Raw genomic sequence first — 15916 nt, 5'->3', positions numbered from 1 at the left:
CCCAGCCAAGGCTGGAAAGGGAACCTGGGAGTTGTAGTCTATCTCTTGTTCTGCAAATTAACCCCCCCATCAAAGCTTCACTTTGGCCAAGGAGGACCATCCTCTCCTCTTTTTGCTTTCCATTCTTTTCTTTCTTTCTCTCTTCTTTCTTTACCTCTCTTTCCTTTCCTCTTTTTCTTTCCCTCCCTTCCTTCCTGGTCTCCTTTCCCTCCTTCCTTCCTCTCTTCTTTCTTTCCCTCGTTCTTTCCTTCCATCCTTTCCCTCTTCTTTCCTGCTTTCTCTCTTCTTTCTCCTTTCCTTTTTCTCTTCCTTACTTTCCCTCTTTCTTTCTTCCTGTCCTTTTCCTCTTCCTTCCTTCCTTTTTTCTTCTTTCCTTCCTTCCTTCTTTCCCCCTTCCTTCCTTTCTTTCTTTCTTTCTTTCTTTCTTTCCTTCCTTTTCTTTCTTTCTTTCCTTTATCTCTTCCTTCCTTCCTTCACTTCCTCTCCCTTTTCTTTCTTTCTTTCTTTCTTTCTTTCTTTCTTTCATCTCTTTCTTTCTTTCCCCTCTTTCTTTCTTTCTTTCCTTTCTCTTTTCTTCCTTCCTTCCTTCCTTTTGCAGCAGGCGGATTTGCATGCAAGGCAAGCCCCAACCCCTGCCTCTCCCCCTCCCGCCACGTCCCATTTGACGTCACTTCCTGGTGGGTGGAGCCCCTTCCCTTCTCTTCCCCATCATCTTTTTTTAGGAGCTGCTGGGTTCAGGAGAGGGGAAGCAGAGGGGATCCCAGGAGGGGCAGCCATGGTGGGGCTGAAAGAAGGCCCTGGAGGCACCCAGGAGGAGCCCCAGCAGCCAGGAGCAGGCCCCTTGGAGGGGGACTATGGGTGAGTCCAAGGGCTGGGAAGGAAGGGCTGCTGGGCAAAGAAGGAAGGAAGGCAGGCAGGCAGCTGCCAGGCCGGCTTTTGCTGTCTCTCAGGGATGCCCCATAGGGCTCCAGCATTTGCAGGCAGTGGAAGGACAGGGCTCCCAAGAGGCCTTGGATGAGGCTCCTTTGGCTTGGTTTTTCAGGCAGTGCTTCTCAACCTCAGAGCCTCCAGATGCTTTTGGACTTCACTTCCCAGAAGCCCCAGTCAGTAGGCTCAGTGTCCAGGAATTCTGGGAGTTGAAGTCTTAAAAAAACACTAAAGGACCAAAGATTGAGAAGGGATTGAGACTTTATGCCCCTCCCAGGGGGCCCTTCCAGCCTTATTGCTCCATAATGTCATAGGATCATAGAAACTGTAAGCCAGTGGAATAACATGGACTGAAGGTTGGGAACTCTCCTTCTTTGGAGGGCTTTCAAGAGAGGCTGGATGTGGACCTTTTATAGGGTTGGACTATATGGCCCCCTGGGGTCCCTTGCAGCCTCATGGTCATAGGATCATAGAAGCTGTAAGCCAGTGGGAGGTATGGACTGCCTCTGGAGCTGGGAACTGTCCTCCTTTGGAGGGCTTTCAAGAGAGGCTGGAGAGGACCTTCCAGGGGTGCTTTTGCTTCCTCCTGCCAGGCTTTATGGGGTCAGACTATATGGCCCTCTAGGGTCCCTTGCAGCCTTATTCTTCCAGGGCGGTGGGATAATATGGACTGCCTCTGAAGGTGGGGAGCTCCTCCTTCTTTGGGGGGCTTTCAAGAGAGGTGGGATGGGCATCTTTCAAGAGGGTTTCATGGTTTAAGAGGGTTGGATTGGATGACCCCTGGGATCCCTTTCCACCTTTTAAGACTGTAGGCCCTATCTTGCTGGGCTGCGCTTTCTCCAGCTAAGCAAACAGCCCCCGCCAGATCAAAATATTCCCCTTTTCCACAATTTTAATTTCACGACCTTGTGAAAACTACAAATCCCAGAATTCCATAGTGATGGCACTGAAAGTAGTGTCAAACTGCATCATTTCTACAGTGTAGACACACCCTAAATTGAGTCACCAAAGTGGGCTAAACCCAATATGGGGAAATGATTTAATACTGTGGTTTGAGCGTTGGATTATGGCTCCGGAGACCTGGGTTCGAATTCTGGCTCAGCTCATGGAAACCCACTTGGGTGAGTCACACTCTCTCAGCCCCAGAGAATGGCCATGGCAAACCTGCTCTGAAGAAACGAATAGGGTTGCCTTGGGGTTGCCATAAGTCAGAAATGATTTGAAGGCACACAACAACACACACACACACCACATAACTGATTGAGATTGGTCTCGGATTTGGAAGTTTCCTATCTGTTTCTGCAGATAGGAAATTGCAGTTGCAACTACCTTGTTGTTTTGCTTGATGCCGGGGAGCTGCCTTCAAAGAGGAAATGCAACCGGTTTGTTAACTTGGTAACAAAAACCACGCAACACGACAAGGACACAGCTCCCTTGTCGGCAACAACTCTGCTTTTCCCATAATTCTATTTTTGAGGGATTTGCTTTTTATTCTTTTTAGTTTTATAAATTTGTTTTGCAGAAGCACAGCGTGAGAAGGGGCTCTATTGCAATTTAATTTGAATAATAATAGTAATACTAATAGTAATAATAGTGAACTTGGCCCTGGAAACCCACTGGGCCACCTTGGGCAATTCCACTCTCTCAGCTTCAATGGCAATGGCAAACTTCCTCTGAGCAAACCTTGGCAAGAAAATCCCATGATAGGATCACTTTAGGGCTGTCGTAATTCAGAAACAACTTGAAGGCACACAACAATGACAACACCACCAACAACAAAAAGAAATAAGAATTATAAATTCTTATTGTGTGTCCCCCGCAAATAATTCTAATAATAATAATAAAATTTTATTTGTGTTTCCCCGCCTCTCCCGATGGATCGAAGCAGGGTTACAGGCTACTAAAATCAGAATACATACAACAATCTTATAAAATACGAAGAATAAATATAACATCAATAGCTTATCAAACCATCAGACATCCAGGGGCAAGGGCAGAATATCGTCGTCAGACAGGCAGATTGGTCTTCACTCCTCAGGGGGAAAGCTTGGTGAAAGAGCACAGTTTTAAGTCTCTTTTTAAATGTTTCCAAGGGGGTCGTGAGACGGAGCTCGTGAGGAAGGCTATTCCATAACCTCAGGGCCATTACTGTAAAGGCCCTTTGAGATGAGGAAACATATCTGGAAGATGGTGTTGAGTGTGCGGGGCGGATCATATGGGGAGATTCGGTCCCGTAAGTAACTCGGGCCCAAGCCATGTAGGGCTATATAGGTGATAACCAACACCTTGTATTGAGCCCGGAAACGAATAGGCAGCCAATGAAGAGCTTTCAGATTACGTGTTATATGGTCAAGCCTAGATGCACCAGTGACCAATCTGGCTGCCATATTTTGTACTAACTGAAGCTTCTGAGCTTGGTACAAGGGTAGCCCCATGTAAAGCGCATTACAGAAATCTAGACGAGAGGTTACCAGAGCATGTACCACTGTTTCAAGGTCCCTTTGGCCCAGGTAGGATCGCAGCTGGTGTATCAACCAAAGTTGATAGCAAGCACTTCTGGCCGTCACATCTACTTGAGATGTCAACTGCAGGAACGAGTCCAGAAGTACTCCTAAACTGCGAACTCCGTCCTTCAGGGGAAGTGTGACCCCGTCCAGGACAGGTTGGCAAATCTCCTTCCTTAGACCTGAGGAACCTATCACAAGTACTTCCATTTTCTCTGGATTCAGTCCGAGTTTGTTTTCCCTCATCCAGCCCATTACCGACTCCAGGCAGGCATTCAGGGGAGGGACGCCATCCTTAGTCACTGCATCAGTCGGAGACACAGAGAAGCATATTTGAGTCTTTGGAGCAGCAGAAAACAAGCAGGCTCCATCTTCCGATATTTCAAAACAGCTCTAGCATGGCATCTCTCTGTCTTTCGTTCTCCAAACTCGGCCTGAAACATCCCTCCAAAGGCTTGGGTTCCAGACCTTGGACCAGCTTGGTCCACATTCCTCTTGAATGGCGGTGCCCACAACATTCCTGGCGAGGTCAGAAGGAAAGTGGCACGACTATTTCCTTCCATCTAGCAATTGCAAAACCTGTTTGGTCAGTTCCTTGAGTCATCTCTTGCACCTAGATCAACTCTAGGATGGGGCGGGGACCATTGAGCGGGCCAAATGTTGATCTGTGGTTGGAAACAATGAGTTATAAGCCGTATTATTCCCTATGGCAAAGTGCTTTTTTGGTGACGAGGGTGCAACATTACATTTCTGTGTGTATGTGTGTTGTGTGCCTTCCATGGGCTGAACTACATTCTATATGAAAGGGATCTAGGAGTCCCAGTAGACCACAAGTTGAACACAAGCCAGCAATGTGATGCAGTAGTTAAAAAGACCAATGTGATTCTCAGCCGTATCAGTAGAAGTCTAGTGCTTCCAGCTCTGACTCGGCAGCCCTGCTCCCTTGTTTGACTCTCTCTCTCAGCTGGATTTTGTCCCTTTGCAGAAGGATCGAGGGTTGCCTGCCCCTTCTGGGGAATGCTCCTTCCACCAAGCGTTTCTCCCCAGCCAAACGGAAGCAGTACTACATCACCCAAGCCATCCGGAACTCGGACCTCATCCCCCGAGCCAAAGGACGCAAGAGCTTGCAGCGGCTGGAGAACAGTAAGCGTTCTTAGGTTGGGGGGGTGAAACAGGCCTGGTTTCGCACCCAGGTCTCCTTAGACTGGAGGGTTGAGGGGCCTTTGCAGCTTGTCAGCTAATCTGTATCTCTTTGGAGGTCTCTTTGGTCACCTTCTGGCTACCAACATTAGACAGAGCTAGCATCAACACTCCTGGAATCTCAGGATATTTGTATGGGATGACAAGCAGGCTCCCTGTTGGTCTTTTAGGCTATTTATTACATGCAGCCATACACAGAATCATAGCATCATAGAATCCTAGAATTGGAAGGATCCACAAAGTCCATCCAGTCCAACCCCCTGCCATGCAGGAATACACAATCCAAGCATTCCCTGAGACAGATGGCCCTCCAGCCTCTGTTCTAAAACCACCAAAGAAGGGGGCTCCTCCAACCTCTGAGGAACCAGTGTAATCCCTAAATGTGTCATAGGGCCGATACATACCGGTGGTAAACGGCACAGCGGCGGTGATTTTAGAGTTCCACTCTGCGCAGCAACCACACTGTCCGGAACGCTAGAATGTGCCGCTGCCGTCATCATGGCAGCCGCTCATCCACACAGGCACCACCATGATAAAAGAAGCGACATGCAGTCACCAGCACCATAAAAAGAACCTGTTTTTCACAGGTTCTTTTTACTCCAAAGGGATGCTGCGCGGTTTGGCTGCTGCAGTGTCCTTCCAGAGGGAAAACATTCTGCTCCAGGCCACCCTTTTGGGGCGGTCTGTCGAGCCCCATAGAAACATAGTTGGAAGTAACCCCACGGGTCATCCAGTCCAACCCCTGCGATGCATGAATACACAGACTCAAAGCACCCCCAAGAAATGGCCATCCAACCTATGTTTAAAGACCTCCATAGAAAGAGACTTTACCACCCTCTGAAGCAGCATCTTCCACTGTCAAACAGCTCAATAACTGTTCATAAGTTCTTCCTAACATTTAGGAGTAAATCTCTTTTTCTTATAGGCTGGATGGCCATGTGGCAGGAGTGTTTTGATTGTGTATTCTTGCATGGCAGGGATTGGATTGGATGACCCCTTAGTGTCTTTTCCAGCTCAATTGCCATTGAGTTTCTGCAGTAAAGCCATGGGCAAAATCAAGTCTGAGATACTGCCTCTCTGGGTCCCTGGATCGCTTATTACAGAATTTATGATGGCTTTCTATTTCTCACAGCACGTTACTTGATGACCCTTCTGGAGCGGGACGATTGCACCAGCGAAGAAGGCGAGTTTTCTCACCCAGCAACTCCAAGCATCTTCACCGAAGCCTGCAAAAATGAGACTTACATGAAGGTTTGTCGTTTCTCTTAAACTCTCTCTCTCTCTCGACCAGAAAGAGGTGCCTGATTTTGTAGGAGATCCCCTTCATCTTTCAGATCAGATCTTTGCATCTCTCCACTTTCCTGAAAGAATGGGTGCCAAGTCCCAATTGACCACTTTGCAAGAGCAAAGAATCTGGAGTTGAAAGGGACCCCAGGGGTCATCCAACCCAACCCCATTCTGCCATGCAGGAAGGCAACTATTGCATTCCCAAAAGGATTTCTAACCTTTATTTAAAGAAGAATCCACCACCCTCCAAAACAGTACTTTTCCATAGCCTTCAAAAAGTTCTTCCTCGTCTTTGGGTGCAATCTTTTTCCTTGCCATTTGAATCCACTGAATTGGCAGGGGCTGGACTGCATGCGCCCTTATGGTCCCATCCCATAAATATCTACAAGATGAGAGGTTTAATGGGACGAGGCAATAGGATGGGAGCCCCATTGCCTCATCCCATAAAACCAGTGAGCAAGTGGAAGGGTACTTCTGCAGCTCCAGATTCTCCTTGGTTAAATATTCTTCCCCTCCCAAATTTGGGGTCCCCTTCTAGATGTGTTAGACTACATTCCCCATCATCCCCAGCCATTGGCTTTGCTGGCAAACGTGGTGGAATTGTGACTCAACACATTTGAAAAACAAACCAGACTTTTTTGAATCCCTGACTTGCTTTGCAAACCTCTTGGCAACTTAATTGACATTAAAATGTTTTATCCACCTAAAATGGTTGATTTGCCAACAAGATGGATCAAAAAATAGCAGTGAAATGTGGCAAATGCATTATTATTATTATTATTAATATTATTATTACTATGTTTACCCCCCAAAATTGGGACACAGAACAGTTTACAAATAAGATTTAAAAAGTGCATATAGCAATTGCATGCATTATTTTTCATCAAGCTCCCAAAGCTTGGTGAGAAATCATTTTTAATCGCTTTTTTTAACAAACTATAACTCTCAGAATCCTTTTACGCATGCAATCTTGAGGGGATTATGGGAGCCGAAGTCCCCCGAAGTAACTTTTCCAAGTTCTGTGTTGCTATCAGGAGGGTAGATGTTGGAAACAAGTTAGGAAATGGTGGTTTTGTTTTGCTTTCTGTGTGTCTCGGATTAGATTTGGAATGACTTCATGAACCGGTCCGGCGAGGAACAAGAACGCGTCTTGTTGTTTTTGGAGGAGGAAACGAGGAAGAAGAAGAACAAACTGAACGACAAAATGGAAGTCAACTGGAAAGGTAGGGCAGGGGATCATAGGACCATCGAACTAAGTTGGACCCAAACACTACTGAAAGATGACCTCCAACCTGTGTTTAAAGTCCTCCCTAGTGTCCAGAAGTGATGGCTAAGAGGTTAAACGTTGTAAATCAGGCATTAGACAAATCTATGGTAGAAACAGAGACCTTCAACAGGGAGAAATGTAAGGTACTGCGCTTAGTATGGCAGAAAAATGAAATGCACAGATATAGGATTATGGGGGACACCTGGCTGAATGAAACTACATGTGAAAGGGACCTAGGAGTCCAAGTAGACCACAAGTTGAACATGAGTCAACATTGTTATGTGGCAGCTAACAAGGCCAATGCAATTTTAGGCTGTATCAATAGAAGTATAGTGTCTAGATCAAGGGAAGTAATAGTGCCACTCTATTCTACTCTGGTCAGGCCCCACCTGGAATATTGTGTTCAGGGCGCCATAATTCAAAAAGGACATTGAGAAACTGGAGCCATGTGTCCAAAGGAGAGCGACTAAAATGGTGAAGGGTCTGGAAACCATGAAGTCCTATGAGGAAAGACTCAGGGAGCTGGGGATGTTTAGCCTGGAGAAGAGAAGGTTAAGAGGTGATAGGATAGCTCTGTTTAAGTATTCAAAGGGATGCCATATTGAGGAGGGAGCAAGCTTGTTTTCTGCTGCTCCAGAGAATAGGACACAGTGGAGCAATGGATGCAAGCTCCAGGAAAAGAGATTAAGATTAGGAGGAACTTCCTGAGAGTAAGGGCTGTTCGACAGAGGAAGACACTCCTTCCTCGGAGATTGTGGTGGACTCTCCTTCCTTAGAGGTCTTTAAACAGAGGCTGGATGGCCATCTGTCAATGGGGATGCTTTGATTTAGATTTCCTGTATGTCAGAATGAGGTTGGACTGGATAGCCCTTGCGGTCTCTTCCAACTCTACAATCCTATGATTCTTTCTGTGGACTCCTTGGAAGGCTCCTTGTGTGGAAAAGGAGGCAGAAATCCAACCGGTGCCGTTTCTGTCCCACGTCACATTTTCCTTTCCTTGTTTTTGCAGAGCATCCTGCCTTCACCCCAAAAGAGTGTTTTCAGCGCATCAGCCGGCGCTTGCGAATGACCCTCAAGCGAAGCCGGATTCCCATGGTAGGCACATTCTGCATTTCTTGGAGAAACCAGATGGCTGGTTTTGCAAACTTTGAACCCAGGTCTCCTGTATTCCTAGACCAGCATTCAAATCATTATACCACGCTAGCTTAAGTGTGGTGACCCTCGCCTAAGGTTTTCTTTGGCAAGATTTATTCGGAATTCAGAGTCACAAAGAAATATTCTTTCCTGCAGAGGGAAAAATATATGTATTTGGTGTCCAGAAAATAATATTTCTGCATAGATATATATGTGTGTGTGTGTGTGTGTATCTACGATTTTAATTGTTGTTTTAATGTGTTTTATATGTGTTGTTAGCTGCCTTGGTTTCCACTTTGGGAGAAAGGTGGGATAAAAATAAAATAAATAATACACACACACACATTTGTATGCAGAAATATTATTTCCGGGGTACCAAATGGTATAGTTTGGGATTTATACGATACATATACATTTCATATACACATTTGCATTCAAATGCAAATAATTGCATAAACATGCTATTATTGCATGAAAATGCTGTTTTCTGTGTAAATCAACCCCATGCAAATTTTGGGCAGAATACATTCTGAAATGCGAAGATTTTTGACAGTCCAGGATGCTTCTCATCTGGGTCTTCCAGCACCTGAAAAGCATATTTTTGACCGTTTTCCAAATGTTTCCAGAAATGCTTTCCCTCCCTACCATGCAGCCATAAGAACTCCAAATTTATTTTAGCCTTTTGGGACCATTTTTAGGTTCAAGAGAGACCATTTTCTAGGAACAAGAGTTGCAAAAAAAGCTTCTTCTGGGGTCCAGGTGGCCCAAACGTGACAGAAATGCCCCCAAGAATGCAAAAATGAATTTGAAAAGAATTGCACAATGGTTTCTTACCCGGGGGGGGGGGGGGGGAGGCACAAAAATGAATCACATTTTGTCTCCCTTTGCCCTATAGAGGTGCAAGAGAAGTTGAACAGACACTATAGAAATGGAATAAATCAGCTTGCACTACTGTTTTTATTGTGCTGCACAAACTGAATTAAAACCAGTTTCCAAGGATGGTTCCAATGCTAACTTTTGGGCCAGAGAGTTGAGGGATTGCAAAACCTTGCACTCATGCAAAGGCTGCAAGACAAAACTCTGCTTAAAGACTTTGCTTCTTGCTTTTTTTGTAGGAGACCTTGGAAGGTTTGGAGGAAGAGTTGCTGGCTTTTTTCTCCACTAACCCTCACGCCGTCTATACGGCAATGATGGACAATAGGTAACGGACATTTGCTGTCTTGCTCCCCGGTGTTTTAAACCACTGGTTAGAAGCATGGCAAGAGGTGCAGAAAATGACGCATGGTACATGGAAAGGGGCTACGCAGCTGATTTCTCTCCATTTTTGCAACACTAGAACATACATGGGCCAGTCGCATGTGTCCAATGTGCCTTCGAGTCACCTGTTGATTTATGGCGGCCCCATGGATTTCATAGGGTCTTCTTAGGCAAGGAATTCTCCGAAATGTTGTTGCCAGTTCTTGAAATAGAGTCTCCAGCACCTGGCCTTCATTGGCAGTCTCCCATCCAGGAGCTATCCAGGGCTGAACCAGCTTAGCTTCCAAGATCAGACAGGATCTGGTGCTTTGTGTGTGTATCTGTGTGCATTTGCCTTCAAGTCACCAATCGGCTTATGGAAACCTCATGAATTTAATTGTTTTTTTCCAGGTAAGGAATCCTCAAAGAGGTGGTTTTGTCAGTTTCTTCCTCTGAAATGGAGCCTCAAGCACCTGGCATTCCTTAGTGGTCTCCCCTCCAAGGACTAACCAGGATTGGCCCAGCTTAGCTTCCAAAATCAGAGGGGATCTGGTCCTATGTGTGCCTTCACGTTGCCTGTTGACTTATGGGTACCCCATAAATTTTATAGGGTTTTCTTAGGAAAGGGATACCCAGAGGTTGTTTTGCCAGTTCCTTCCTCTGAAGTGGAGCCTACAGTGCATGAGATTTATTACTGGTCTCTCATCCAAGCACTAGCCAGGGCTGGCCCTGCTTAGCTTCCGAGATCAGATGGGATCTGGTGCCTTGTATGTATATGTTTGTCTGTGTGAATTGTTAGAAGGATTTATTTCCACTGGGGAAAAGAATAAAAATAATAAATGTCTTTTTTCTTTCTTCCTCACAGCTTTGAGCGGCTTCTGCTCCATGCTCTCTGCCAGTATATGGACCTCAACTCTGCCAGTGAGAAGCTTCATATCTAATCTTTTCTGTGTGTGCATGCACACATGCACACACTTCATTTTTGGGTGTCTTCCCACTATCTCTTGCTCCCACTGAGGCTGAGTTCCTGCCCCACCTTAACAATCTGCCCCTTCCAGGTTGATGAATAAGCAACCTTCTGTATGTGTTCCAATTTTTCATTTTGGGGGAGAAAGGGAGAAAGAAGATATGGGTCAAACTTTGGTGGCTTAACCCTAGAAATGATTTGTATTGGTACCAAAGCTCTCGTAGGATAGGAAATGACTTATGGTCAACTGGGCACTTGTAAATAATTTCCACATACAGGTTGAGTCCCCTGCAATCCTGAAATACTCCAGAATCCAATTTCCCTCCCATGGGTAGCTGAGAGAGAGGCACCCTTTGCTTTCAGGCTGATCAGTGTTGACAGGCTGTGTTTCTCAAAATTATTAAAAGTATTGTGTATAAAATTATCTTGAGGCTAGGCTTTCACTTTTCCCCCCTTTTCACAGTTGCCCCTGTAGCCTTCCATAGGTGCATCCTAGCCTTCCACTAGCCTTGCACAGTTGTCCCCTTAGCTTTCCTCAGCTTCCACCCTTAGCCTTCCACTAGCCTTTCACATTGCCCCCCAGCCTTCCGCTGTTGCCCCCCAGCCATCCACCAGCCTTCCACAGTTGTCTCTTAATGTTCAACAGTTGCCCTCCAGTCATCCACTAGCCTTCCACTGTTGCCCCCCAGCCATCCACTAGTCTTCCATAATTGTATCCTACCCTTTCACAATTGCCCCCAGTCATCTACTAACCTTCCACTGTTGCCCCTCCAGCCATCCACTAGCCTTCCACAGTTGTCTCCTACCTATCCACACTTGCCCACTAGACTTCTACAGTTGTCTCTTAATGTTCCACACTTGCCCCCCTAGCCATCCACTAGCCTTCCACAGTTGCCCCCCAGCCATCCACTAGTCTTCCACAATTGTATCCTACCCTTCCACAGTTGCCCCCCAGTCATCTACTAGCCTTCCACTGTTGTCCCCCTAAGCCATTTACTAGTCTTCCACAGTTGCCCCCTCGCCTTCCACTAGCCTTCCACCTGGCCCTAGCCTGCCATGGTTGCCCACTCCTGCTATAGAACAAGTTGTGTGTAAATCGTTTCCGACTTATGCCAACCCCACGGCGACCCTATCATGGCATGTTCTGGGCCTGGGAGTGTGTGACTTGCCCAAGGTCAGCCAGTGGGTTTCCACAGCCAAACAGAGAATCAAACCCTGATTTCCAGAACAGGGCTTTGCTTTTAATTTTAATTCATTTTATAAAAACAAGTCTTTTCCTGTTCTCCAAGGTACTGACTGCGAAGGCAAACGGCAGATGAAAGTGAGCAACAAGCGCCAAGTCTTCTTGCCTCCGCGGCTTCTCCTTTCAACTTATCTGGAGCAAATGAGCTGATACTTGCTGGAAGGAGATCATGGGAGACCCCCCCCCCAAACCGGTTGCCAAACTCCTGAAGATTGTCCGGATGCTTTTGGGGGGGGGACAGTACAAAAATTGTATTTTTTGGGGGGGATTATTTAAAAGCAAACAATATTATGCCCAGGATGGGTCAACAATAGGATCGCCTCTGGTGGGGACCAACAACACACACCTCTCCATCTTTGGCCATCTTTTTTACAGGCCTGGAGCATCTTCAAAGTGGCAGAAAAGTGGTCCTTGTTGTTGCCTAGCAACCACCCTCCATCTTGTCTTGGAGGTACCTTGGAGGCAGTTGCTAAGCAACCACCAACTTTCCTCTCTTGGGCCCTGGATGCACTTTCAGACTATTGGATAGGCGACACGATGCCCCCAAGTTCTGTATTTTTAAACATTTAACGGAAACCCTTCCGTTTTTGAAAGTCTGCCCCTGGTTTTACCCATGAAGAAGCTTTTAAAAAATAAAATGAATTGGTCGTTTAAAAAAAGGGCAGCTGCCATCTTTAGAAGATGCCAACATTTCTGATGATGTTTCTTTGTCGGTGCTCAATGATTCAAATTTATGCTGATTTGCAATGTGCCTCCTTTCTCAGAAATGCATCCCAACCCATTTCAGTCGGGTTTTTTCCCAAATAAATAATGATAGGATTGCAATCCTCCCAGACCACAAATTTTAGTTTTAAAAAATCATAATTGAATTATCTGGAATTCAGTAAATTTTTGAATCAGTATTTTTTAAAAGAGGGAGAACTGTTTTGCACGCCCAGCTGAGTTTATTTAATCCCAAAATCGAATTCCAAAATCTTACTCAAATGTATGTTGATTTATGCGGATATGCTCCTTTCTCGGAAGTACATCCCAATGCTTTTCAGTGGCGTTTTCTCCCAAATAAAGACGGATAAGATTGCACCTTCTATACCTTTTCGCAGAGGGGTTCATAAAAGTTAGATTATCCCTCTCTTTTTGTTCAAGTTAAAGGGAATTTTTAACTATGTCAGCCGCTTTGATTGTTTTATTACAAAAACAAAAGCAGGGTATAAATACAAGTTTTATTTTTGGGTGACCGCAAAGTTGCATCCTTCGCTCAGTTTTGGCATGATAGCCGTCCTTTCTAAAAAAATTGTCTCCGAGTGAAAATCTCCTTCGATTGTCTTTTCCTTTTGCAAACACTTTAGAAAGAAAACACTCGCACTCACACCATTTCACTTTTTGCCTTTTGCAGAATATCTTGGGAATCTCCCATGATACTCTGAACAGTTTCCTACTTTTGGATATCTCTGTTTTGAAAAGCACATGCATATTTCTTGGCTTGCTTTTTAAATTTTGACCAGCGCTGGCTGGTTGGTCTAAATAACATTGCAAAGGAAGCACAACCAGGAAAAAACCATAGTTTGTTGCCTTCAGAGAGAGACTGCCACTGAACAGGGAAGTTTCAAACTAGTTGCAATGGCATATTTAGTTGCAATGGCATGTTGTTCATTTATAGTTGCAATGATTTATCATTCATGATCAATCAAATCTTATCTGTGTTTGTCTCAGTCGCTCATTTTGGGTGGTGTTTTTGGACTCGGTAGCAACCGGGTGCCACTTTTGGGTGCTTCTGCAGCAGAAATTGGCCTTTCGGACTTCTATTTTAATTCAGATTTAACCCACAACTTTTGAAACTGGGTTGTGCCCAGAGGCAAGGTAAACACTGCCTGGATTTTACCCATCTAAACTGGCACAAACTCATTATTTCTTCATCCCACAGTCTTAGTTTTTTAAATGGACGCACAACCACTTCCCAGTTCTGCAAACGCATTTTGTATAGTTGATGTTTTATATGTAAGTGTGTGTACGTGTGAAACCCCCTCCTTGAAAGAAAGAAAACACCGAAGAATTTGTTGCTGGTATCTTTGGATGTGCCTCTTGAATTGGGCATTTTGCTGGGCAAAGGCCCATTAGACACAGAAAACCAAGGTGGCAATTCTCCATCTCTGCTGTGACTCATGTGCCACAAATGCCTAGATTATCTTTGCAACTCTTCCCTTTCCAAAGAGTTTTGAATCCGTTTTGCTCTGGCCTTGGATTTGCCACTTTTGATGACAGGGAAATAATTGCATTTTTAATTATGGATTTAATCAGAGGCATGCATTAGATAAAATGTACTATTTTTTTTTCTGGATTAAGGCTTTGGTGCAGAATATGTCGACTTGGGACAGGTGCGTTATAACCTTGCTGTTGTTGCTCACCTTCTGAATGAAGAGCTTGAGGTAGGGCAGGTTGACCAAAATCTGTACATTTTTCTTGGAAGTTGTACTCCAGGTCTGGATTTTTATTATTATCATTACTTTTGCATGCTCAAAGACGTGATCAACCAAAGCTTTGCATTTGTTTTTAATCTATGTTGTCCAGTTGTCTCACTTCGGAATAGTTTGCAATGGCACGTGTGCGTTTTGGATGGCGTGTTGTGCGATTCACAGACCGTGTCCGCAGGGCAACATCTCTTAAATTTTGGATGAAATCACTGTTGTCCGACTTGTACTCCTTTGGGTGAGAGATGGTGCTAACAGTTTTATAGGGCAGCCAATTGCCCAGTCGGTTCTGCCCCCCGCTTTTAATGGAAAATATGCCATTCTGAGCTGTGGAGTTGGGAACTTGCATATTTGTCGGTACCTTTATGGGGAAAGGAATCCCGGAGTGTAGAAGTTGGTTTTTTGGGGGATAACCTTTCTGCTTATTTTCTATCTGACGCGCTCATTTTTCTGCGCATTTGAGGAAAGGAAAGGATCACATTTGAGAGTAATCCCCAGACATGCCTTTGCCGTTGGCTTCTAAAGAATGTATAAACTGCCTTGACATTAGCAAACCACGGTCCCTGCCATAGAGGCATTTCTGTGTAAATAAATATTAATGCTTTTAAGAATTGTGGTGGTTGTTTTTAAGGACTTTATCACACCAGCCAGCTGTGCCAGTACAATTGGGGTAGTTTATGGAAGCATACCAATTTGGCATCAGAGCTGTTGGGTCTTTCTTTGGACATCTGCAGGAAGAGACTGAACAGTTACCTCCTGAGAAGAGTCTAGCTGGAGATGCTTAATTGAGGGAAGGCTGGACTCCATGGCTTCTGGGTGCCCCTGCCAACACTAGCATTCCACCAGAAGGGCTGTTTCATAGGAAATGGAGATGTATTCTACAGTTACCGAGATTAGGACATGGAGCAATAGATTCACACTACAGCAGAGGTTCCACTTCAACATTGGGAATCATAGAGTTGCAAGAGACCCCCCAAGGTCAGTGATGGTGAACCTATGGCACGCGTGCTAGAGGTGGCACTAAGAGCCCTCTCTGTGGGCACATGCACCATCATCCCAACACAGACTTCACTAGAGTTTGTCACTAGAAATCCAGAGGGACGCAGCACTTTGCGTTAAATAAGTGGGGTTTGGGTTGCAGTTTGGGCACTTGGTCTCTAAAAGGTTCTCCATCACTGCCCAAGGGCAATCCAGTCCATCCCCATTCTGCCATGCAGGAACTCTCAGGCAAAGCATCCCCATTGACAGATGGCCATCTAGCCTCTGTTTAAAGACTTCCAAGGAAGGAGGCTCCACTACAATCTCCAAGGAAGGAGTGTGTTCCACTGTTGAACAGCCCTTACTCTCAGGAAGTTCTTCCTAATGTTGAGCTGGAATCTCTTTTCCTGGAGTTTGCATCCTTTGCTCCATTATGTCCTGTTCTCTGGAGCAGCAGAAAACAAGCTTGCTCCCTCCTCAATATGACATCTCTTCAAATGTTAAAACAGGGCTATCATCATATCACCTCTAAACCTTCTCTTCTCCAAACTAAACATCCCCAGCTCCCTAGTCCTTCCTCATAGGGCTTCGTGGTTTCCAGACCCTTCACCATTTTAGTCTCCCTCTTTTGGACACATGGCTCCAGTTTCTCAATATCCTTTTTGAATTGTTTTGCCCAGAACTGGACACAATATTCCAGGTAAGGCT

General features: G+C 45.3%; 1 protein-coding gene across 1 annotated transcript; it reads left to right on the top strand.

Moving 5' to 3' along the window:
- Positions 1–684: 684 nt before the first annotated feature.
- R3HDM4 (R3H domain containing 4) lies at positions 685–14841 on the top strand. Its single transcript, XM_089496521.1, has 8 exons — positions 685–858; positions 4417–4574; positions 5764–5882; positions 7021–7141; positions 8195–8280; positions 9435–9520; positions 10421–10476; positions 11812–14841. Exons 1-8 carry the CDS (start codon positions 776–778, stop codon positions 11913–11915), a joined length of 813 nt encoding a protein of 270 aa, XP_089352647.1. The 5' UTR covers positions 685–775; the 3' UTR covers positions 11916–14841.
- The last annotated feature ends 1075 nt before the right edge of the window (positions 14842–15916 follow it).

The sequence above is a fragment of the Sceloporus occidentalis genome, unplaced genomic scaffold (assembly GCF_023333645.1).
Source record: "Sceloporus occidentalis isolate IW3139 unplaced genomic scaffold, rSceOcc1.0.p SCAF_91, whole genome shotgun sequence".
Lineage (NCBI taxonomy): Eukaryota > Metazoa > Chordata > Lepidosauria > Squamata > Phrynosomatidae > Sceloporus > Sceloporus occidentalis.
The sequence above is the reverse complement of the archived record's forward strand: the minus strand, read 5'-3'. Positions and strand labels throughout refer to the sequence as shown.

Excerpts from the sequence above, each read along its gene's own strand:
- R3HDM4 (XM_089496521.1), top strand. The coding sequence starts at position 776 with ATGGTGGGGCTGAAAGAAGGCCCTGGAGGCACCCAGGAGGAGCCCCAG. Across the intron at positions 859-4,416 it reads CCCTTGGAGGGGGACTATGG|AAGGATCGAGGGTTGCCTGC; the intron begins GTGAGTCCAAGG and ends GTCCCTTTGCAG. Across the intron at positions 8,281-9,434 it reads AGCGAAGCCGGATTCCCATG|GAGACCTTGGAAGGTTTGGA; the intron begins GTAGGCACATTC and ends CTTTTTTTGTAG.